The 24,504-nt window shown below is 37.9% G+C and overlaps 3 protein-coding genes across 17 annotated transcripts in view; 2 read left to right on the top strand and 1 right to left on the bottom strand.

Moving 5' to 3' along the window:
• syne1b (spectrin repeat containing, nuclear envelope 1b) overlaps positions 1-11,336 on the top strand; it is a 108,820-nt gene extending 97,484 nt beyond the window's left edge. For 9 of the 13 annotated variants that reach the window (XM_049464152.1, XM_049464151.1, XM_049464156.1 and 6 more), the window contains 15 exons: positions 25-175; positions 300-482; positions 662-799; positions 2,608-2,799; positions 2,957-3,293; positions 3,630-3,698; positions 4,348-4,490; positions 5,198-5,324; positions 5,482-5,693; positions 5,839-6,039; positions 6,247-6,375; positions 6,506-6,718; positions 7,415-7,507; positions 8,261-8,319; positions 10,254-11,336. In XM_049464152.1, the coding sequence (XP_049320109.1) occupies positions 25-175; positions 300-482; positions 662-799; positions 2,608-2,799; positions 2,957-3,293; positions 3,630-3,698; positions 4,348-4,490; positions 5,198-5,324; positions 5,482-5,693; positions 5,839-6,039; positions 6,247-6,375; positions 6,506-6,718; positions 7,415-7,507; positions 8,261-8,319; positions 10,254-10,503 (2,497 nt within the window). In that variant the 3' untranslated portion in view covers positions 10,504-11,336. The remainder of the gene's footprint in view (positions 1-24; positions 176-299; positions 483-661; positions 800-2,607; positions 2,800-2,956; positions 3,294-3,629; positions 3,699-4,347; positions 4,491-5,197; positions 5,325-5,481; positions 5,694-5,838; positions 6,040-6,246; positions 6,376-6,505; positions 6,719-7,414; positions 7,508-8,260; positions 8,320-10,253) is intronic. The other 4 variants (XM_049464162.1, XM_049464157.1, XM_049464160.1 and 1 more) reach the window with 3 other exon arrangements.
• A 105-nt stretch (positions 11,337-11,441) lies between these two features.
• On the bottom strand, positions 11,442-18,608 carry ccdc170 (coiled-coil domain containing 170). 2 transcript variants are annotated; one of them, XM_007251955.4, is made up of 11 exons: positions 18,459-18,608; positions 16,963-17,089; positions 16,616-16,872; positions 16,348-16,492; positions 16,053-16,271; positions 14,859-15,176; positions 14,166-14,345; positions 13,810-13,983; positions 13,429-13,671; positions 12,557-12,772; positions 11,442-12,414 (listed from the first exon to the last, which is right to left on the bottom strand). In XM_007251955.4, the coding sequence occupies exons 2-11, from the start codon at positions 17,071-17,073 to the stop codon at positions 12,163-12,165; spliced, it is 2,115 nt and encodes a 704-aa protein (XP_007252017.3). In that variant the 5' UTR covers positions 17,074-17,089; positions 18,459-18,608; the 3' UTR covers positions 11,442-12,162. The 2 variants fall into 2 exon arrangements, with proteins under 2 accessions (XP_007252017.3, XP_049320120.1); XM_049464163.1 differs by having other exon boundaries at positions 16,963-17,086; positions 18,459-18,592.
• On the top strand, positions 18,529-23,903 carry rmnd1 (required for meiotic nuclear division 1 homolog). Of its 2 annotated transcripts, none has more exons than XM_022672985.2 (12): positions 18,529-18,600; positions 20,467-20,939; positions 21,040-21,148; positions 21,665-21,740; positions 21,910-21,949; positions 22,133-22,233; positions 22,345-22,451; positions 22,531-22,595; positions 22,801-22,877; positions 22,969-23,089; positions 23,297-23,413; positions 23,608-23,903. In XM_022672985.2, exons 2-12 carry the CDS (start codon positions 20,481-20,483, stop codon positions 23,638-23,640), a joined length of 1,305 nt encoding a protein of 434 aa, XP_022528706.1. In that variant the 5' UTR covers positions 18,529-18,600; positions 20,467-20,480; the 3' UTR covers positions 23,641-23,903. The 2 variants fall into 2 exon arrangements, with proteins under 2 accessions (XP_022528706.1, XP_007252019.2); XM_007251957.4 differs by lacking the exon at positions 18,529-18,600 and adding an exon at positions 19,883-20,048.
• Positions 23,904-24,504: the final 601 nt, after the last annotated feature.

Raw genomic sequence — 24,504 nt, 5'->3', positions numbered from 1 at the left:
TTTTGTGTAATTTTTTCTTTACAGGATTGAGGAAACATGGCGGCTCTGGCAAAAGTTCCTGGACGACTTCTCTCGCTTTGAAGACTGGTTGGCAATGTCCGAGCGGACGGCTGCTTTGCCAAACTCCTCTGGTGTGCTTTACACAGTGGCCAAGGAAGAGCTGAAGAAATTTGAGGTGTGTATCATGCCTTCTTTAATATTAGCATCACTGTGCTGTCATTCAAACTAGAGCAATTTAACATTACAATATTTATGGAATATGAATTTAACAATAAAACACTTTGTCACACGTTTCACAGGCTTTTCAGCGGCAGGTACATGAGAGTCTCACCCAACTGGAGCTGATCAATAAGCAGTACAGACGTTTGGCACGTGAGAACCGTACTGATGCAGCCTGCCGTCTGCGGGAGATGGCTCATGATGGAAACCATCGCTGGGATAACCTGCAGAGACGAGTGTCCTCCATCCTCCGCCGTCTCAAGGTATATTAAGCAACTGAGTATTAATAGGGAATTATAAAAACTGCACTATATGAAAAAAGATTTGGGGCACCTGCAGTGTTCTGTACATTTTTTAAATATCAGATTTATTTTGTCAGAATGTCTTTAAGCTACGCCAATGCCAATGTTGGTTACGTTTTTGTTTCCTATTGTCTTTAAAGCACTTTATTAGTCAAAGGGAGGAGTTTGAAACAGCCAGAGACAGCATACTGGTGTGGCTGACTGAAATGGACCTCCAGCTGACTAACATTGAGCATTTCTCTGAATGTGATGTTCAAGCCAAAATCAAGCAACTTAAAGTGAGTTTTCTAATAGTTTCCATCAACATGATACATATATATATATATACAGTTGTGGTCAAAAGTTTACATACACTTGTAAAAAAACATAATGTTATGGCTGTCTTGAGTTTTCAATAAGTTCTACAACTCTTATTTTTCTGTGATAGAGTGATCGGAACACATACATGTTTGTCACAAAAAACAGTCATAAAATTTGGTTCTTTCATAAATTTATTATGGGTCTGCTGAAAATGTCACCAAATCTGCTGGGTCAAAAATATACATACAGCAACAAAATTTGTCAATTTTGGTGATGTAGCGAGTTGTGTCAATCAAATTAGCTTCATGTCATGGCCTCTTCACTTCTTGTAAGTGATTCTGATTGACTACAGCTGTTGACTTCTCATGAGCCCATTTAAATAGGGCTCATTTGACCCAGTGATTAGACTCAGCTACAAAAGCTACAATGAGAAAGTCAAAGGAACTCAGTGTGGATCTGAAAAAGCGAATTATTGACTTGAACAAGTCAGGGAAGTCACTTGGAGCCATTTCAAAGCAGCTACAGGTCCCAAGAGTAACTGTGCAGACAATTATACGCAAGTATAAAGTGCATGGAACAGTTGTGTCACTGCCACGATCAGGAAGAAAACGCAAGCTATCACATGCTGCCGAGAGGAGATTGGTCAGGATGGTCAAGAGTCAACCAAGAATCACCAAGAAGCAGGTCTGCAAGGATTTGGAAGCTGATGGAACACAGGTGTCAGTCTCCACAGTCAAGCGTGTTTTACATCGCCATGGACTGAGAGGCTGCCGTGCAAGAAAGAAGCCCTTGCTCCAGAAAAGGCACCTTAAGACTCGGCTGAAGTTTGCTGCTGATCACATGGACAAAGATAAAACCTTCTGGAGGAAAGTTCTCTGGTCAGACGAAACAAAAATTGAGCTGTTTGGCCACAACACCCAGCAATATGTTTGGAGGAGAAAAGGTGAGGCCTTTAATCCCAGGAACACCATGCCTACTGTCAAGCATGGTGGTGGTAGTATTATGCTCTGGGGATGTTTTGCTGCCAGTGGAACTGGTTCTTTGCAGAAAGTAAATGGGATAATGAAGAAGGAGGATTACCTCCAAATTCTGCAGGAAAACTTAAAACCATCAGCCCGAAGGTTGGGTCTTGGGCGCAGTTGGGTGTTCCAACAAGACAATGACCCAAAACACACATCAAAAGTGGTAAAGGAATGGCTAAACCAGGCTAGAATTAAGGTTTTAGAATGGCCTTCCCAAAGTCCTGACTTAAACCCCATTGAGAACATGTGGACAGTGCTAAAGAAACGGGTTCATGCAAGAAAACCATCACATTTAGCTGAACTGCACCAATTCTGTCAAGAAGAGTGGTCAAACATTCGACCTGAAGCTTGCCAGGAGCTTGTGGATGGCTACCAAAAGCGTCTAGTTGCCGTGAAAATGGCCAAGGGACATGTAACCAAATACTAATGTTGCTGTATGTATATTTTTGACCCAGCAGATTTGGTGACATTTTCAGCAGACCCATAATAAATTTATGAAAGAACCAAATTTTATGACTGTTTTTTGTGACAAACATGTATGTGTTCCGATCACTCTATCACAGAAAAATAAGAGTTGTAGAACTTATTGAAAACTCAAGACAGCCATAACATTATGTTTTTTTACAAGTGTATGTAAACTTTTGACCACAACTGTATATATATATATATATATATATATTTACCTGTTTATGCACATTCATGTTTCATGTCCAGTCCTTTGACTTATTTCTGATGTGTTTGATTATTTGCTTTAACTCATACAGGCATTCCAGCAGGAGATCTCTCTGAACACAGCCAAGATTGAGCACATCTTCCACCAGGGAGAGGCTTTAATAGAGAAGAGTGAGCCTCTGGATGCTACTGTCATTGAGGAGGAGCTTGAGGAGCTGCAGCGCTACTGCCAGGAGGTGTTTGGAAGAGTGGAACGCTACTACAAGAAACTCATCCGCCTACCGGTACTTCAGTTGTTTTAACTAGGATTAACTAGTGAAAAAATATAAAAAATATTTTTTATATATTATTTTTTATTGCTAAATTTAAAAGAAAATTGTACACAAATGTACCTCAAATCACACATTGTAGAATTACGTTAAGGTCTGTATTTCTTCACAGCTAACAGATGATGAGCATGATATTTCCTACTCGGATCGAGAGTTTGATTTAGACGAGGCGGCAGATGTTTCCAGCCTTCCCTGGAGTGAGCGTCTGGGAGACGGTCTGTATTCTCCACTGCCTTCCTCCAGCCGCTCTGCTTCCCTGGCTGCCCCGCTGCGGACAGAGCGCTCAGGTCGGGACACCCCAGCCAGTGTGGACTCCATCCCTCTGGAGTGGGATCATGACTATGATCTGAGCCGTGGCCTGGAAAGTGCAAGCAGGGCTCTGGCTTCAGAGCATGGAGAAGAGGGAGAGGATAGAGCTTATCTCCAGGGCTCAGCATCTGCACTCTCAGGTATGTGATTCTGTTTCAGCGTGCAGTTAATGTTTTACAGGACTGTGCACAATAATACGTTTAAATGTCTATTCACACAAATAAAACGAAAAACAAATATCACAAATTTAATGTTTTGAAAATTAACAAATGTGTATTAATGACGTTTTTACACCAAGGGCCCTATCCTACACCTTGCACCGGTAACTAGAAGTACCAATTCTCTAGAATATTTTTTTAGATATGAGAAAATGTGTATATGAGGACAGCAACCCATCAATTCCCACGGGGCACCTTAAAATGAACATTTTAAGAGATTCATCCAAGACTATACTTGCATTGTATGTTTCTTTACAGATGTAGAGATTCCAGAGAGCCCTGAGGCATATGTAAAACTAACAGAGCAAACACTGAGGTCCACATCTGGTAGGCACTGATAGCCACAGCATGCCATATTGCTGGGCACTTAACCCCCATTTAAATAAGATATTCACTCACAGCCTGCTGCTTTGGACTGGTTATTTTTAGTTTCTACTCACCAACTGAATCGTGGCACAGAAAACAGTTAATGCCATTAGCTGCAGCAGTTTCTAACCTCCTTTCCTTCTGTTGTTCTGGGTTGCTTTACAGAGTTCTGTCTGTTGCATGTAGTGCTGTAGTGTGTAAATAGAATAGACAGATGCTTATTCCTAGTTCTCTACGTTTTGCTTTAGCATCACTAGTCACTTAGGATGTGTTTGTTTTTTTGTGTATATCTTTTGATATTTCCTAATTCTTGGGTATTATTCACAATAACCTACAAATGTAGCAGCTTAAATGTATAAAAAGTCAGGCAGGAACAATTAGACAACTTAAAAAAAGAACTGTTGTGAATAATGCCCATAAATGTTTATGTGACTTCTGTTGGAGATTATGTGTCTCCTCCATGTAACTCACAAAGCATGACATACAGCAATAAAAGTAACACACAATGATGTGTAAAAGAACCAGTAAAGGCTACAGTGGGATCTTGTTGTCCCAGTGCTAAATCAGATACCCTGAAGACTCAGATTCTAACTGTTTTATTTCTGCGCAGGTGAAACAGCCTCTCTGGAGACTCATTTCCGGCAGCTTTCCAAAGCGCTGGATACCAGTCGCTTCCACCTGCAGCAGACCGAGAACATTATCCGCAGCCGCACGCCTACTGGCCCTGAGCTTGATGCCTCTTACATGGGATATGTGAGTCATTTTAAGGCATTTTCACACCTATAGTTTTCATGTGTCCAAATTAGTTGACATATTTGTAATAAATAACTGTGAGTGTTTCCTCTCTTGGTTTGGTTTGTTTTCCATACAAGTGAAAACCCAAGTATACAAAACTGCATTAAAACAAAACATATGAAAATGTTCTCTGCTTACTGGTGAGATCTGGTGAAAGACCAACAAAGTAAACACAGGAAGAATACTTGGACTAATACACATTGAGAGCTCTCTCCATGTCTCTCTATGTTTTTAGTGCTAAGATGCGATTGGGAAACTGGACAGTATTTCTGAGGTTTAACTTAACCTAAACAGTGTTAGCTTAAACTTTTGGAGTACACTAATCTCACCATAAAATAACCATTCCAAAGTTTGCTTTGGAACAGTCTAAGACTGTCTCCTCTCGTAGGTCTCGGGCTGGTGAATTTGTTTTGCGCCTGAGTGTAGTTACTGTATTCACACCTAGGCAAATGAATCACAACTAGGGTGAGAATTAAACAAAGTCTGGTTTAACTAAAATGAAAATGGCCTTTAAAGTCTAATTCTCTAGCAGGTTAATAAAAGACTAACTCACACTAACTCACTACACCTACCATGGCATTTAAATGGGTCTAGTAAAGACTCCTGTACCTAAATTTTGCTTTGTTTAAGCAAAGTGGATGAGTTGGCTTTTTTGATCTGTGCAGATGCGGTTGCTTGGGGAGTGCCGTGGCAGTATTGACACAGTGAGGAGAGTCGGCTTTGAGCTGAAAGAGGCAGAAGACAAGACTGCAGGCTTTATGAATCCCAACAACTCAGAAACACAGACTTCAGGTATTTGTATACCACAGTGTACCATATTTTGTTGGTTTCATTTTGAGATTTTTCAACATAATGTGTGATCAGTAATATGTATTTGCTTGCTGAGTCATATTTTAGTGCTGTAAAGACTGTACATATCTGCTATAACACCAGTTGATCTACCCTGCAGGTGTAATTGAGCGATGGGAGCTGCTGCAGGCTCAGGCTCTTAGCAAAGAGCTGCGCATGAAGCAGAACCTGCAGCAATGGCAGCAGTTTAACTCAGATCTGAACAGCATATGGAGCTGGCTCAATCAGGCAGAGGAGGAGCTGGAGCAACAGCGGACACTGGACGTCAGCACAGACATACAGACCATCGAGCTGCGCATAAAAAAGCTGAAGGTTAGACATGCTTGACGGCTGGAAAAACATTAATTTTGCACAGTGATGGAGTTCACAAGTGCTAGAAACGTGGCTCACAATATATATTTCTTATTTCAAGTACAGTAAGTAATAATTTGATGGACTTTTTTATTTTGCTGTCTAGGAGCTGCAGAAGGCTGTGGATAAGCGGAAGGCTATAGTTCTGTCCATAAATCTGTGCAGTTCTGAGTTTGTGCAGTCAGACAGTGATGAGTCTCGGGAGCTGCAGGGCCGCATGAAGGAGATGAATAATCGCTGGGATCGGCTCACCAGCTCTCTGGATGAATGGAGGCGCTCTCTCCAAGATGCATTAATGCAGTGCCAGGCAAGTGTTTTAGCTGCTGTTGCAGACTCACAATTTGCTGAACTTTTATATAGAAAAACAGAATAGTAATACAAATTAATTGTAATAATAAGAAAAAAAAATCATTAATTTTAATATGCTTATGTTTGCCATGGATAATTCTAACTTTACATTAGAAACCTTATTAGCTTACAGTGACAGTAAACGCTAAATGCATTTTTGCTGCAGGACTTCCATGAAATGAGTCACGGTCTACTTCTGTGGCTGGAAAATATTGACCGGAGGAGGAATGAAATTGTACCTATTGATCAGAGTCAGGACCCTGGAACCCTGCAGGAACATCACAAAACACTTTCAGTATGTGTTACTTTGGTTTAATCGATTTGCCATTTTAATCAAATGCCAAATGTGTGCTCTTCTCAGTCTAATACAGGACAACTCAAAGGATAAAAAATGATAATTTTTTGTTGTTGATTTGTCTTTCCAGCAAATCCGTCGGGAGCTGCTTGACTCCCAGCTGAAGGTGGCCTCCTTGCAAGACATGTCTCTGCAGCTGCTGGTCCACTCAGAGGGCAGTGACTGCTTGGAAGCCAAAGAGAAAGTGCACGTTATTGGGAATCGACTTAAGCTCTTGCTGAAAGAGGTTACACGTGACATCAGAGAGCTGGAGAAGACCCTGGACATCACCAGCAGTCAGCAGGTCAGTGCATTAAGTTGGCATTTGATTAGATTTGATTACTTACACTGTGAAAGCTAACAAGTAAGGTTGTGATGTTTATCTTGTAACTGCATTGTAAGAAATTAGATATCCAGTAAAGTCTTCTTTTTTTTCCCTAATGAGAATGTGTAATCATCATGTCATATTAAGGTAATTAATTAATGTTTTGTATAATAGTAAACTTGGGTGTTATGTAAAGCTTGAACACAGTCAGTAGTAAAAACAAAGCAGAAATATGATAAAATGCTCCTCAAAAATATCTATATGCCCTCATCAGACCTTTTATAAGAACAGTCTGTTCTTAATATTCTGGCAAAGTGTCAGACATATGAAACACAAAGACAACTGGATAGCTATGTGTAGCACTAAGATGCTTTCTAAATTAGCTTTAGCTTGCCAGGTTGCTCAGACTCGAAGAGTTGGTGGAGGTATGTTAGCCTTGTGATTTGTCAGGGCTGTGCTGATGTAAGCCTGACACATTTTTAGGGCCATCCATTGGACTCTGAGAGGATAACAATACTCATGAAATAAATCGGATATTTATTAAATTTTGGGAAGTGTTAATACTTTGTATCATTACTTCGGGAGGCCCTGAGGAGTTATGTTAACTTAACTAAAAAAGAAAACTCAGGTTCCCAGAGGCTTCAATTTGTTTTAAATAATATTTTTTTCTTTCAGGATCTGTCATCTTGGTCATCTGCTGATGAACTGGACACATCTGGATCCTTGAGTCCTGTGTCTGGGCGGAGCACCCCTAGTCGCCAGCGTTCGGTAACATATCGTCCTAATGTTCTGTGGAGTTCTGTAAAGATGGAAGTGTTTTGTCACTTTAAGGCGATAGTTTTTCACTTGTGCCCCTGATGTTCCTGGAACCTGGCCTACAGACACGCTTGACACCTCAGTGTATTTGCTCAGTGCCCCTGCAGATATAGACCAGTCTACGTGCCCGTCCCGCATGCCCTCCTCCTTCAGAGATAAAACCAGTTCAGCACTTGAGATTTAATTCCTCTTTTTTATGTGTTCACCTGCCACCCTTTGTTTGAACCACTTCCATTTTACACCTCTCTCCATATGAACTTCTCACCTGTTGTGAACCCCACTCCCATGTTCTACTTTGTTCCTCAATTCCTCTACACATTTATCCTTCCACTCATGGTTCCTCCAGAGTCCTGCACTTGTAAGTGTTCAAAGAACTCTGGTTCTGTAGTTTGTATGTTTTTTTTTATACTCAAAGCTGATCGAATATGATCATGTGGGATCAGAAGCTCCAACAGAATGTCATTAATATTATCCAAGTTTTACGAAGTTCTGAATTAATTAATTAAAATCATATTTAGGCAGATTTTCTACCCCAGTTTGCACTGAAGAACCAGGTTCTTTACCTCCATAGAATACCAGTTACCCTCTCATTTCATTTTGTTGGCTGGTCTTCTTTTTTGGGTTTCTTTCATCGGTAGCTTTGTCTTTATTTGCCTGGACTGAAACATTCTTTCTTTCTTTTACCCCCCTGTTCATTGCAAACAGCCACGGGGCAAAAGTAGTCTGTCACAGCCTGGACCGTCTGTGAGCAGTCCACACCGCAGGTACCTGTCTACTGGTTTCTAGAACACTTGAAAGATAATGGAACTCAGCCCATGAACTAACTAGACGCTGGCATCACTGAGTCTGGGTTGATCCAAAGTTTTGCTAAGGGCTGTGCCATTGATCATTTTTATCAACTCAAAGGCCAGTGATGGTGCATACCTCATGGCTCATGTCAATGAATTCCATCATCTTCAGTGATTCTAGACGCTTAGGCTAGGGGTCTTAGACAGATATCATGAATGGGAGGCCATGCACCAGAGAAAAGCTTATTGCTGAGTTTTCCGCTTATACTTTGTGGCTGGAAAAAAAGAATAATATTGGCTACTTGCTGCTGAGCAACTCTGCGTAGCCAGCAAGCGTCTGCAATGAACAAGATCTTGCCAGCAGTTTATCTTGCTCTCTCTTCCTCTCTTTCTTGTGTGTCACATCTTCTCAATAACTAATCCACCATCTTCTTCCCCTTCCAATCTGCCATCTGTGATTTGCCTTTCTCAAGTCTCCATTTGTGGAGTGTAGGAGGGCACGTTTGGTCCAGTATAACTATAACTGAGTGGTGAACAGTCACCACAGTGTAGTAAAAAGGCTTGATGATTAGGGTGTGTGAGCAAGTTAACCCTCAAGTGCTGTATTCAGTCCGAATAGGCTGGCACATCTGTGTACTGTATATTGTCTGCATAAATCATAATGAGACTCCAGTGTAAACTTCCAAATAGCGATGTCCAATATTATTTGCAAAGAGTTGTTGTTTGAAGACTTGACAATTGGTTAAACCACCAGGAATCAGGTGTGCTGCTGGTTGTTTAGAACGAAAACTGTAGCCACCCCAGACTTAGGTTACTATATATATATATGAGCAGTGATTTAAATAGATGTATTAAATACATTCTTGCAGTGGCACTATACTAAAATATATGGCACGTCAGCTAATATTTTGCACTCTCCTCTTGGCTTGCATTGTAACAGCTCTTTAACAAAATGGCACAAATATATGAAAGAGAAACACTTTATAACATGGCCCTATAACCTGTTAATGCTAGCAAAGGCTTGCATTTCCCCATGCTAACGCTATGCTAGTCTGTGTCAGACCTAACCAGCCTAGCTAAAAAGTAACAGCAATTTGTTGGTTTAGACAAATAGGCAGTAATTAATTCTGTCTGAAGGTGCATGGACTTAATAGTTAATCAGGCAAGTATTAACAAATACAATAAATAGAAGATTCACAAATAAACTTTAAATATTATGTTAAATAATAAAGCTCAGTATGCTGTAAAGACGTTATGCATTTACTTGATTCAAATGTGTAAATATTACCACATGAAAAAGATATGTAACCTTATATGGACAAATGTATTGGGACAGCTGCTCATTCGTTTAGCAACAAGCGCTTTTGTGAGGTTGGGATGTTTGATGATAATAAATCCACCATAATTTCAATGGTCCACAGCTTAATGCTTGGGGGCTTTAGACCCTGAAAGCCTGTTCCTGGTATCAGGCATGGTGGCAAAATATTTATGCTTATCTGGGTCCTATTCTATTGCAAATTGTTTTCTACAGGGAATAGACAAGCTGTATATGTGAATTTAAACTACCTGAATACATTTATTAGAAGTACACAAGTATTTGGAAATATATTGTTTAACATAATATTAGGCAAAAGTAAGTTATCTCTAAGACAAATCTTTGCATTTTCGCATGATATAATGACTGGTATAATCCTCACCTGACAGGACTGTGGCTGTTCTCCAAGGATTAAACTACCCAATTCACACAGCTAATTGACTGTCCAAAGCTTTTTTTAAATTCCTGTGCAACTGACGTCCACATCTGAATCAAGTAATTTCAGAGCATTACTGCATACAGCACAGCTAGCCCACCTTTTATATTGTTGTATGTGAGTGTACTGTCTGATCTGTCATGTCCCCTGTCCGAGCAGGTCTCTCAGCGCCGCTGGATCCGTTTCCTCCCATTCTGAGGATAAAGAGCCGCGCTCCTGGTGCAGAACATTCCTACGACGAGTCCTTTGGGCTTCACTGCCTGTGCAGCTCCTGCTGCTCCTGCTGCTGGTGGCCTTGGCCTACCTGGTGCCTATGTCTGCGGAGGACTACAATTGTGCCGGGTCCAACAACTTCGCTCGCTCATTCCACCCTATGCTCAGCTACACCAATGGGCCTCCTCCAATATGAGCCTGAGTTTGACTGACACAGTCCTCAGAAATGCGCCCTAAATCAAAGTTACTCTGACTGGACAACTAACTTGCACCACTACATTAGCAGCCAAAGCCAATCATTGTTATTACTGTGTCCTTGTACAGCTAGCTGCTATGTGTGTCCACGTCTCAAGTAGATGTGATAAAGAAGCTCATTGCACTGAAGCCTAATACACTGTAAAACACGGTGGATGTTAGTTATACACTGTAAAACAGGTAGGCTGTTTAATGGTACTAAAGAAGTTCTTCCAATTTTAAAATAAAGAGAGAAAGATATTTACAAAGGTATTTTTAACTGGATAGCACTGGATTTTAGCTGGAAAATGGTACCTATCATGTCATGTCACCAGGCCTGATTTTTTTGTTGTCTTTTTTGTATCATGAGAAGTATTTACATTATTTGATTTGTTGCAAAGATTATAGTGTGGAATTGCTGATTACAAATGAACAACTTGTAAAATAACATTTAAAGAACTATATATTGCAATTATTTTTTATATGTATTTTTGGCATGTTGTAACCTCTTGCTTTTAAAGGTGTTTATCATTTATCAGATTTGTCATTGTTGAACACTGATCTTAATTTTAACTAACGTGCTGTAATAATCAATTTACATGTTATGAATATACAGTATTGTAAGAAAAAGCACCGAGATCATGATGATTTTCCTTGTACAGTTTGCTAAGGCCTAAGAAACCTTTGCATTGAAGACACAGAAAGTAAACAGATAATGTGCTTAGTGGTATTTTTTGTATTAATCAAATAACAGTATACGAACAAAAATTAAATTAAATGATATTGATATTTAAAGTTTGATCATTTGATGTTTGAGTTCAAAAATAGTTCATAAATGTTATTAAAAACGTGAAACAATAAAACATTTCCAGTTCAGTAACACCAATCACACTACAGAACTTAAGTCCAATAAACTTTAATTAAAATTAATTCTACAACCATCCAAAGACAGACATATGCACATGTGCCTCAGTGTAAAGCACAGTAAACAGATTTAGCATGATTGGCTAATTAGAGTTTACAGCAAACCCATGTCTTATATATTTAGTTGCTGTCCTGCAAAAAACTTTTATTTCTATTTTTGCTGCTTTTCAATTTCAGTGTAATGTCAGTGCTTAAAATAGAACAGTTTCACACTGGTGCACAGTACTAACATCGCTACTGACATTTTAGTCTGTGGTGTACCAATACATTGTTTCTCTATACTGGGACTTCTCACAAGCCACTGGTGTGTAAAACATTCATCTAGGAATTCACAGAGATTAAATGTTTTTTGTTTATTGAGTAGAGAAGAGTCAGAATCATAATTTTAGGGGCTGGAACAAACTGAAACTTGTGCAAGTTCTGATTCTGAAGTGCTCCATCTGTCACACAGTTTTTACTGTGAGCCATAAACTAATATTAATTCACTTGTTCACAGTTAGGTTAATGTTTCACAGTGTGTGCAATTTAGTAAAGGTCAGCATCAACATATAAAAAAGAGGAGTACCAGCATTTGTTGTACTTTTTTTTTTTCTTTCATTTTTCTGACAACAGTATTTAGCCATCTGTTAAATACTGTATCATAGCATTGTGCCAGTGATGATCCATTAGGACACTGGCACAGGGGGTTGCATGCCCCTCAGGGTGTATCTGTAGCAGGTGGAGGAAGCAGTGCCGGTACTTCAGGTCCTAGAGAGGCTGATGTAAGGCTGGAGCAGGCTGGACTCATGAGGTGCTGAAGATGAGGTACTGCACAGTGGCAGTCTATGGGAAAGTGAGGATGAGATGAGTGAATCAGGACCTCCAGCCTTTTGATAGCCTCACTGTTCAGGAGAGTGGCTGGCATGTCCACTCCCAACATCTGAGACACCACAGTACAGAAGTCCAGCAGCTGTAATACAGAAATAAGGTTTACAATGTGTTTTGGAGGAATGTCAAATATATAGAGAAACACCATTATGAAAATGAAATCACATGGAGTGCTTCTCACTATGTGTGTAAAGTAATGATGCATTTTAGTTATTTTACTGTACCTTTTTCTCCCTGTGGGCGAGCTCTGCCATGGTGCCTGCCTGGCTATGAAGCAGCTTGTTTGCTTGGTGGAGCTCGTCCCTGGCTCTTAGCTCTTGGTTCTGTAGCTCAGTCTTCACTGTATTAAGTTTTTTCTCCACTTTGGCCTTGTTCTTCTCAAGGGTGCCCAAGCTCTTACTCTGCTTTTCGATGGCCTGCTTCTGTTCCATCACCCTGATCTTGTTGCACCAAACACACAGCAGAACCTGAGCCATTATCAGCTTTTTGAGTTTAGAAGGATTCTAACTTGAGCACTGTATAATTTGGACCCAAAAACAATTTAATAGGACTAATATAATAATTTTAACATAGATATCACAATATTTTGTTTTGCAGTATTGTATTGATTTTCCAAAAGACAGTATTGGTTTTGTGTTGTTTAAACCCCAAAGAGGAGATAGCGATGTTGAACACTCCTGCTGTTCTGGTTGCATAAAAATTCATAATTCTTTTTTACTGACTTTGTGTTGTTATGCTAACACAGTTTTCCAAAAACGTGATTAAAACAATCACAATATATCAGCTTGTTAACAATATTACAATACTACAATATATTGTTGATATTTTACATCATCCCCCCTTTATTACCAAGCTCTTGACAATACGCAGCCCTACAATATAATGTGGAACATTTTTATTTAAGTCAACATTCTTTAGATATGACAACATACTGTCCATGAATAAAATATAAAATACTTAAAACTATTGCGGTAATATATTTTATTAATGTGGAAATGCTGTATGTATTTTAAACAAGTACTCATATAATTTGATTTTGTGGTTAAATCACTCTGCCTCTGGATGATCTGTGTGCCAGTGCTCTCCTCCCCTCTACCTTAAGCTCGTTGGTGTCGGCGAGCTGGGCCTTCAGCTCAGTGTTGGAGAAACGCATTACACTAAGCTCTGCTTGAAGCCGCTCCACCTTCTTCTGCAGCTTCCTGTTGGTCAGTGTAACGTCCTCCCGCTCCACAGCCAGAGCTGAACGACTTCTCTTGTCCTCGTCCAGCTGGGCTACCTTCCTCCTCAGCAGATCCATGTGCAGGTCCTTACTCTCCAACATCACTTTCTGCTCCTTCACCTGCAACAAACAGGTGATGTGGAATCTGTTTACATACAGTATATTAAGCAATACACACTGGTTTGACTGCAAGGGCCCTTTGGCTCTTTTATGTTACCAGCATAGATGACTCTTTATTTAAGATAATGTATTTCAAACCTTCTTTCGAAGACTGTAGACCAGAGTTTTATTTTCCACTAAAGCAGTCCCTTCCTGTCTGGTCAGTTGATCTGCACGTGCCAGTATGGCCTCTAGTCTCATGTCAAAGCCCAGGTCAGTGGCTATGTGCTCAATCTTCATTTTCTCAGAAAGCTTCTCCAGAAACTTCAAGTACTGCATGAGAGAAAATGGACATGCTATATAAGCCAAGGTACCGGGGCAATGGAGCAAAAGAAGTCCCTTGTGAAAAGGAAGTATACTTAAAAGCATTAAAAATATGTTCAAATTATGTAAAGAATACTAAAGATACAGAATCACAGAATTATTTAATGAATGTCAGTTTAACTGCAGATTGCCTGTTGTTTTTCCTGGCTCAGCCCATCCTTGTTGACTCCTGTAGTGAGAAGTTCAGCCTCTACACTTTGACATCTGCTCTGGATCTGCTGCTCCCTGTGTTCTGCTTCTCTCTGCAGCTCTGTCTGTTTGGCCAGCTCCTGAGATACCTCTGTTAGCCTGGATTCCAGCTCAATCGCAGTCTGCAGCACAAATTAGAACCGGATATATGGCAGCCTTATGTCTTATATACACAAATACGTGCCAAAAGTCATAGGACAACAAAATGTGAATTGATCACAACATTTTACCTCTGGAGACAGCTTGGGAAAACCCACAACTGTATACTGTAAGTTGTGAGGTGTTATAGGCTAAACACCAGTCAGCATGTTTAAGGCAAAGGCCTAATAGTGGGTTACTTGAGAAAAAGCATTAGTGTGCACGTGGACAGTGCAACAACCAGACAACTGTTTAAGACATCACATCCATATCCACATTCATATCCCACAGACCAATGCGGCCTTCTTTAGCATCTATGAAATATGATGAAAATCATTGGACACAATATTAGTTTCTGTCCCCTGACTTATGGCATGTATTCTTAATTAGACACATGTATTGTGACGTGACCTTGAGCTACAGAAAGATGCCATATTAACTAAAATGCTAATGATGCCTATTAGATGTACAAACATTTGTTATAATTAATAAGGTACCGCAGTGCTGCTCTTCTCTCTTCTGCAGACTTCTCTTAGTTTTTCGAGAATGAGCTCTTCTTTAGGCTCAGCAGATGAAGGTTGAAGCCCAAGTAGAATATTCACTTCCTTAATAAAGGCCTCCATGCAGTTGTGTGACGTCTGTGCTTCATTGTGACTCCTGAGCAGTTTGTGCTCCAGATCCTCAGAACGCTTCTCATATCTGTCTGAATGATCTTTAGCGGCAGCAAGGGCAACCTCACATTGCTGCAGCTTATTCCTCAGGCTCTGGTTCTCTCGTTCCAAATTTTGATTCCTCACGAGCGCACTTTCAAGTTCCTGGGAATCACAGTGTGCAGAACATTATGTGATATTTTTGTGAGGACTACATTCTTAGTAATATACAAAACCCCCCACAAAACTGGTGTCAATCAAAATAATTTTGAAAACAATATCTTACCAAGACCCTAATTTTGTATGAAATAATATTACTGTATTATATATTGTAATGTAACAAAAAATCTAACACAATAGTAAAGTGCAGAATATTTAGTGCATGCATATAAACTGCAAGCAATTATAGTAAATAGCAAAAATAGCAAAATGTTTTTTTTTTTTTTTACTAAAGAATATGCTTGGTGAATTTTGTTGTCTGTATTTCATTATGAAAAAGCTCTCCTGATCATGCTTATATACAGCTCTGGAAAAAATTGAGCAAACCACTTAATTGATTTTGCTATTTATAAGTATATGTTTGAGTAAAATGAACATTGTTATTTTATTCTATTCTACAAACTACGTACAACATTTCTCCCACATTTCAAATACAAATATTGTCACTTAGAGCATTTATTTGCAGAAAATGAGAAATAAAAGCTGAAATAAAGAAAAAAGGTTCAGGGCTTGAAGACCCCAAATAATGCAAAGATTGGCATGTCCTCCGCCACCAGTCTTACACACTGCTTTTGGATAACTTTATGCCACTCCTTGGTTTGATTGGCTTGTGATCATCTATCTTCCTTTCAATTTGGTCAAATCAAAGAAAGCCATCATTTTTAAAGGCGTCTCTTATTTCTTTCCAGAGCTGTTTTTATTTATTTACTTTTTTCCTACATAATTCCAAAATAGAATCTTTGTGAGACTTGCACCCTGTTTGTTTATATCTTTGATTTCAGTTCAGTAAATGGATAAATGTAATAGAAAATAGAACTATACCTGTCTGACTGAACTCAGAGCACTTGCACGGGTGGCTGAGAGTTTCTGTTCATTCTCCACATCAGCCAGGAGTCTTCTTACTGTCTCCCTGCTGGCCTTACACTCCACTTCATGAGTCTCCCTATTCTCTTTACACTCCACCTCTCGAGATTTAACACTCTCTTCTAGAGTACTTATTAAAGTCTTCTGTCTGTCTCTCTCCTTGCAGCATAGCTCCACCTGTGAATACAGTGTGTTTAGTGACAGAAAACATGAAGCATAAAGTTTATGCTGAAAGCAAATGTCAAAAACTCACCAAAGAGATGATAGCCTCCATCGGTTTCTCATGCTCGACTGAATCAACACAGAGTTTGTTGGATAATCTAGACACAAACTCTTCACTCCTCCTCTTTAAATCTTCTGCCTTTTCCTTTGTCTTGTTCCATTTGCTAAGATACTCTCTACACAAAAAATCCATTTAAACTTTTATTTTACTTCCAATTTTATTTATGCACTTTTTTTTGTTAAGTTGTGTTTATTTTTACATGATTTATCAAGGAAGGTAAATAATAATCAGTGCTTACTCAGACTTGATCTCCGCTTGTAATATTCTCTCTTTCATTTCTTCATTCTGCTTAATAAGGGCCTGTAATTTCATATCCATAATGCTTTTAGAGGAAGCAATGGAGCCCATCTCTTCCTCTGTGTTGTGGATGCGCTCCCTGAGGGAACTGATAAGAGATGACTGTCTGGCTTCATTCTCCTTGTGCCTGTCAATCGCCTCTCTCAGGTCCTGCACCAAAGCCTCCTGAGATGCTGTCTTTGACCGAGCATCCAGCAGCTGTTCAAGCAAAACAGAAACACTGCATGAAGATCTGCTGAAAGAGTTTTCTTTTTCTTATAAAAGTATAAAAAATCTACATGAAAGAACCTGTGAATGAAGGCTTTGATATTTGGTGTTTAGGACTGCTAGCTCCTCCCGTGCTGACTCTGTGGCCTGTTTGTAGTGAGACAGGTGCTGCTGCATCACTGAATCATCCATTGCATCTGTTCATCTGCTGAAAAAGGTAAGTGGCATTATTATTCACAATAATATTTTATTTTTTTAATAACAAAAGGTTTATGTGAGAGATGTGCAATGTATCCCCAATTTAAGAATGGTCCATGTATATATAATATAATATTTAATTCCTTATCCCTTTCAGACCCTGCATCCATTACAATGGACATCATGTCTTTTCTTTATTATTAAATGTTTTGTTGCACATAACAATATTAACACTATTTGATACTTGATGTTCATCAGAATAGACCATTAACCAGCCAATGAACAAGTTTATAAATCAATAAAACAGTAGCTTGGCATCGCCCACTGCAAAAACACTGAAGCCATAGTGGCAGCTAATTTTTACCAATTTAATTAATGTGACACTTTTTAACACTTTTAAGCAACTTTTTTTTTTTACTGTTTATTGATGGTTTATAAAATGAAAAAGGTTAATATGAAATATAAAATATATTACACACAGGCATCCAATGCTATGGAAATAAAAAATATTTTAGTTAATTTGATTTATGTATTATACAGATTTTATAGTAGATTATTATTATGAGTCTTCTTTTCTGTGCATTACAGACAAAAAGCATTTTCACATGTGTAATTATTAATACAGGGTTTGTACGGTCATGAAAAACCTGGAAAAGTCATGAAATTTGAAAATAGCAATTTTCAGGCATGGATAAGTTTTGGAAAAATAAAATGTCATGTTTCGAAATATCATGGAAATGTGGTCTATAAATCTAGTGTTTCCATTTATCAACAGAGAAAATCTATTTTAAGCTAACAAAATTATCAGCTCAGAGTTAATTCAGTAATTTAGACCTTCACAATGGATCTCTCAGGATCTGACACATATTTTATTATTAACAAGTGTATGTCAGATTCATTTTAGACCTACTATAATCAATTTAGAATATAGTTTTAGTAGATTTTTGGTTGCATTGACGTTTTAAAGATCGTATGGATCGTATTGATTTCTTTTAATGAAAGTCATGAAAAAATCATGGAAATTTGTTGGTTAAAAAGTGTGTGAACCATGCATATCTAAGATAGGCCCACTGACTGTCTAAAGAAAGACATAGAGTGTGAAAATAACATGCAATAAACTCAGAAGAAATCCGAATGATCTCTTAATTTTTTCCTACATTCTGTTTAAAAAATAAAAGTAACTTAATATAACTGAATTAATTAACTAGCTAGCCAGTTAAGTTAACTAGTAACTTACTGGTATAATTAAACATTCAGGCGACCTTTCTGAAGATGTTTTAGTTTTTAGCTAGTTAGATGTTTGTTTCAGTTTAACTCTAAATGTAACAGTAACATCAACGGTTTTAATTTAAACAAATAGATTGTAGCCAATGTCTTACCTAAAACTCCTTAGGTTAAAAAGTTTCCCCTGGAAGTTACTGTCCTCGCCACAGCAGTGTTAGTGTTACTCAGCTCTTCGTTTCTAAGCAACATGTCGACAACCGAGTTCACCGATAGGTGGCACCAGAGGGGCACCCCCGAGTGAGTCCTGAAGGTCCAAAATAAGTGGCTAAATGTGGAGCAACCGAGCAAATATTTTGTATAAATATTTATTAATTTTCATACTGAAACATGTACTTCCTTTCTAAATACAAAACAATATCAGATGGTTCAGCATTTCAGGCATGGTTTAAAGCGTTTAAACTCTTTATATTTAAGCGTTTTAAATGTGCTCTGGCTGTCACTCCAGCCTCTCACCCAGAGACTGTAAAAAAAGTATATATACATATACTATATACAGTCTATGCTCTCACCAATCAGGTAGCTCACAGTAGCAGTAATGCTAGCGAATCTATTGTCTGAAACCCGTTTTCTGTTGTAAAACTGACACGTATTGGGTATGTTATATTTGCTTTTTAGCGAAATACACCAGTTTACTTTGTAAAACTCAAGGAATACCTTAGCAAAGTTATTAGTTACTAATTTTAATTTGTGTTTTTAGCCGTTTAGCTCCATTCACCCCCATTCATTTTGGTCTCACTCACGGGCCCCCTCTAGCGGTTAAACAGAACTTTTCTGATGTAATATAAAGAAACTATGCCGAATCACGTGTAAAATTTAATCTAAAATAAGTATAAAAAACATTGAAAAAAATATGCTGTAATCTTTATTTTTTCACAATAATATTGCCAACATTTCTGAATATCGTGAACGATATTATACCCTGAAATGTTGTAAATATTGTGCCATATCACCCACTCCTAATTATCACATCAGGGTACTACTTTTTACTTTTTTTTGCTGTTTTTAGCAAAAGAAAAACTCACACATTGTTCTCATTTTCCATAATATTTCTACTAGATACGGATTATATTTGTTCAATACCATTCATTTTATTTTAGTCCTGGATATATGGAGATATTTGGAGTACATTATTACTACCATTACATTCTAGATAATTGACTTCTGTTACAAACCTGATACAACTTATTTTCATTTTATTGCAGTAATGCGTTCTTGAAATATTTTTTCTAATTTAGTGTAATTTAGTCAAATTTAATTTTGAGTATCGTTATCACGAAATATTTAAGGGCCTTGTCGCCCACCCCTAAAAGTAAGTCATAATTATGAGATACTAAGTCTGGGGTATTATCTAATAATTAGGACTTAAAATCTCGTTATTATGACTTATGGAGGACGCTTATTTAAATCTAACAAGATCTATTAGTGTTTCCAATTTTAGTTGCAGGGTTTTGGGAAACAGGGCCATAAGTTACGAAACCGAAGAGTTAAGCCTTGTTCACGTGACCTGAAACGTAGTGCGTGATGTCACGAACACAAGAAGCACACATGCCGACACTGTGCAGCGCACTGTGGAGATACACTGTATCTGAGCTGTCCTGCAATTAAACATGTGTGTTTAGAAACGAGTGAGCTGGTAGATCCAGCTATGGTCCTCCGCTGGTGTGTCTTCAGCAGGAGCTGTGTTGGTATGTAGTGAACAGTCAGCAGCGCTGTGGCTCATTTTGAACGGAGCTGTCCGTAGTTTAGCCTGTTCGGCTGGCTAACCTAACCTAGCTTACAGAGCCCGTCTAGAGGCTTGTCAATATTCTGCCTAGTGCTGTCTGTCAGGAATCAGCATTAAATAGCCGGAACGACTCACCAGTGAGCTTTACATATTTAGAGAATAGGAAATAACACTAATACACAGAAGCAAGCTAGCTTAGCTATCAGTGAGCTATGGTGTGAAGTTTGACAGCTAGTCAAGAGGCTTAATTTACTGCTACTGGCTCAGTCAAGGTCAGAGAGAAGAAATACCAGGCTCCAAAATCTGTTCTACAGAACAACTGTTTGTTTCTAAGCTCCCAACGAACTGTTAACGTATTTATAACGTTTGTTTTCACACAGGTAGCTAGCCAGATATGCTAGCCAGGACTTGTTCAGCATTGTGGAGACTGCAGCAGCAGCAGCCCTTGGAGAGAATACATTTCTCCAGGTTGTTTCCAGCACTAGCAGGACGGAGAGAAAATGGGCTTTGCTCCAGGGTCAAATGCTTTACACCCAACCTCTTGACACAAAGTCTGTCTTCACATAGTCTTTATACAGACCAGAAGAAGCAGGATGCTCACACCAGCTCTTCCCATCTTTGGTGGTCTTCAGGACTTCAAAGAGGAGCACATAAAGGACCTCACATGGTTTACACAGAATCACTTGTCTTAGATATGATGATGCCCAAAGCATGGCGTATGCACACAAGACTAAAGTCCACCACGACAGCTACTAAATCTGTGCTGCTGCAGGGAGGCGTACCTGGCAAAAGAACATTAAAGGGACCAAGGACAAAGCAGCCATCAAGAGCAAACCTGCCTGCCCCAGAAGAGGCAAGTTATGGCTCAAAACATCTACCTTCCTTCATCCTTATCTCTCCTGTTAATCTATCTGACGTGATCTTACTAAACGTATTATGTTTCTGTATTGTAGGATATGATGCAGTGTATTGCCTATGCAACTGCGGACCAGTACCACCTACCAACTCTCTGTCATGATCTGATAGCCAATGGCTTTTTTGAAATTAGAGACCTTCCCAGAGGTAAGCTGAAATTTTGCATCATCTGCATCACTGTCCAGCTTTTATTATGGCTAAGAACATAATTTATACAATTGGGGCCGATCTCGTTTTGGCATTACCATCATAATGTGCACATGTGCAGTTGTCACATCACAAGAAATGCAGTTCAGGTGCAATGTCAAATTGAATTAGACACATAATGTTACAATTATTGTACTGTTTAATACAAAACGTGCACTGTTTTCATTTCCACAATGTAGCTACTACAGGCACATTATATGTTAAGATTGAAGGGAAACATAAGAAAGAAAAATCATTTGCTTAATTTACTAAGTAAAGCCGCTATTTAATTCATCATCCTGTTAATTTCTTGTCTTTGTGTGCTTCATTCAAATGTGACACAATGTGTTATGTTGTTGGCATTTTAGAACCAGTTGCTATTTCATCTAAGTAGCAGGATTTCTTTTTTATTCACTTAGCTATGTACTATACTAAATTATAAAATCTGTGTGTGACTGAAGGACACTTGTATTTCAGATGCCTCAAATGTCTTGGTGATTGGAGCAGAGTCAGTGTCAAAACCAGATGACACTGCTATGATATTTTTCTTCAGGTTAACTCACAACCTTATTTTCTCATACTTGGTGGTTTCTTATTTCACTACTATATATATATATATATATATATATATATATATATATATATATATATATATATATATATATATATATATATAAATGAAATGCACACATTACAAAAAATGTTTTTGTTTTTCCCAATAGAGAAGGTTCAGTGGTTTTCTGGAATGTCACAGAGAAAGATGTGAGTAAATGTCCTTTGTCCTGTGCATATGTCTATTTTTTCTAGTTTAGACTAAATGTCTTATTTAAAAAAATATTTTAAACACTTATTAATAGTTGTCAGTGTTTGTTTTGAAATGTGTTCTATGAGTAATGTTGCTTTAAACAATTTTTAAACAAATATCCTCATAATCTTGATTTACAGGTAAAGAAAGTAATGAGAATATTGGAGCAACATGAGATTCAGCCGTATGAAGTGGCCTTGGTTCACTGGGAAAATGAAGAGATTAATTATACAGTAGGAGAGTATGTGAAAATGACAGTATATAGATACAGATCAGTGGTTTTATTGCATAATACAGCACAATATAGCTATTTACATGGTCTTAACAGATGTTTTATTGTTTATGTGCTTAGGGGAAATTCGAAGCTGTACAGAGGAAACTTCATATTCAATGCTGAGATGGACTACGAACAACAGATTCTGGAGAAATTTGCATTTTCCAATGCCTTGTCTCTGTCAGGTAGGCAATCTATTTATTCCTTTCACTGCACAATTTTGTTTTCCTTAAACATTAGCTTACTTTCATATTTTTATTGCAGTTAAGCTGGCAATATGGGAGATCTCTCTGGATAACTTTGTTGAATCTATTCAGTCAATTCCTGAGGTAGCCTCTACTTTTACAGTAATTTGATTGTCTCAGCATATAATACATATAAATAATTTGGACAAAACATGAATATGTATCTAGAATGCAGATTTTGTTTGTCTGTAAATTAGGAATTACATTGTTCTAAATATCTAAAAAACATGGTAGAACTTCATCTGATTTGTTATCACATACCCAAAATAGTTATATACTCTCCAAACAGACACTGAAATCTGGAAAAACAGTAAAACTCTCCAGGGCAGAGGTGTTGCAGAAAATAGGTGAACTCTTTGCACTAAGGTAAGAAGCCATCAACAGAACAATAAGTAAACCGTGAAACTAATATTTTGATCTAGCATCTACTTCCCATTATAATTCTGTCATTTTATAGGTACTGCATAAACCTCAGTTCTGATCTACTTATCACACCTGACTTTTACTGGGACAGAGAAGACCTGGAGCAGCTGTATGACAAAACCTGTCAGTTTCTCAATATCAACCGTAGGGTCAAGGTAATGATACTTTTTGTTGTATCCAGCCAGAAAATCAAAAATAATAATTATAATAAGCAATCATGTATAGAGTGACAAATGTAAGTATTCTTGCTTGCAGTGAATTCTGTAGTTTGTGATTATTCTGTATTTATTGTGATTCCTGAGAGATTTATTTTGCATACCAGTTTTTGCCAAACAGTGTTTGACAGGTCTGCTATTGTGTAGGTTGTGAACGAGAAGCTGCAACACTGCACTGAACTGACAGACCTCATGAGAAACCACCTCGGTGAAAAGCACAGTCTTCGACTGGAGTGGATGATCGTAATCCTCATTACTATTGAGGTCAGATAATGTATAATTTTTAGATTCATTGCTTCTTGTTTAATATATTACTGCCTCAAACATGTAATGCAGTTCATGGTAAATTATTAATCATTTGTGCAACCTGAGCATAAATTGCTGCCAGCATAAGCTTTGTCCATTTGAGAAACAAGTTAATGTAAAATAATTTTCTTCCTATCTTCTTCTGTCTGAAGGTAATGTTTGAACTGGCCCGGGTGATCTTCTAAAGAGATTATAGAAGATACAGGAGCTATGGCAAAAGATTATCCCTGTCTGAAACCAGCAAGAACACAAAATCTTCTCCAAAAGAAATGATTTAATTTACGCTTAGTGTTTAGTGATATGCTGTAGTTTTTTTTTTGTTTTTTTTTAAATCTCAGTATTTTCAATAGTTCATGCCATGTACTTACAAATTAATTAAATGCTGTTTTTTTGTCTGATAGAAATGTATAGTGCTTGTTGTCTTTATAAGATAAACAATTTATGTGAATCTTGAAAAATTGTCATTTGTATGCAGTGAAAGAAAAACCACATTGAGGATATTAAATAGCTAAATGTTCAAAAAAAGGTTAATGTGGCTTAATTTTAATGTACATAGAATGTGCGGCAACTGTGGAAATGTATGCTTAGAAATTAATGCAAAACCATTGCATTTTATGACATTTAAAAGTTACTATTGATTACAATGTTACAAAAATCAAAGAAAACTGATACATTTATGAACAATGTACCACTCTCTACTTTAGTAGGTGTGTTGGTAAAGTGTGTATCAAGATATTTATTAACATATTACAGCCAGCAAATGAATAAACAAACAAAAAATAAGTAGCAAAAATAAAGAGAGAGGAAAAATAATAGAGATATTTAGAGCTTCTTTTGATATAAATGTTAAACATAACTGTAAGGAATAAACAGTCTTACCTGGTGTCCCTACAATAATCTTCAAAACACCAATAGATAAGCATATAGAGCCTTTGATTTAAAAAATAATAATTTTAGTTCAGGATCACTGCAATCACATGGAAGTTCTTTAAAACTTTTTTGCACTCACTTCTCATTTCCACTACATAAATAGTTCTGACTCTGAGTCA

The sequence above is a fragment of the Astyanax mexicanus genome, chromosome 14, assembly GCF_023375975.1.
Source record: "Astyanax mexicanus isolate ESR-SI-001 chromosome 14, AstMex3_surface, whole genome shotgun sequence".
In the NCBI taxonomy this organism is placed as follows: Eukaryota; Metazoa; Chordata; class Actinopteri; order Characiformes; family Acestrorhamphidae; genus Astyanax; species Astyanax mexicanus.
Note: the sequence above shows the minus strand (reverse complement) of the source record. Positions and strands in the feature narration are given on the sequence as shown.

Excerpts from the sequence above, each read along its gene's own strand:
- ccdc170 (XM_007251955.4), bottom strand. The coding sequence starts at position 17,073 with ATGGATGATTCAGTGATGCAGCAGCACCTGTCTCACTACAAACAGGCC. Across the intron at positions 16,272-16,347 it reads TGGAGGCTATCATCTCTTTG|GTGGAGCTATGCTGCAAGGA; the intron begins GTGAGTTTTTGA and ends CTGTATTCACAG. Across the intron at positions 13,672-13,809 it reads TCTACAGTCTTCGAAAGAAG|GTGAAGGAGCAGAAAGTGAT; the intron begins GTTTGAAATACA and ends TGTTTGTTGCAG.
- rmnd1 (XM_022672985.2), top strand. The coding sequence starts at position 20,481 with ATGCTAGCCAGGACTTGTTCAGCATTGTGGAGACTGCAGCAGCAGCAG. Across the intron at positions 21,149-21,664 it reads AATTAGAGACCTTCCCAGAG|ATGCCTCAAATGTCTTGGTG; the intron begins GTAAGCTGAAAT and ends CTTGTATTTCAG. Across the intron at positions 21,741-21,909 it reads GCTATGATATTTTTCTTCAG|AGAAGGTTCAGTGGTTTTCT; the intron begins GTTAACTCACAA and ends TTTTCCCAATAG.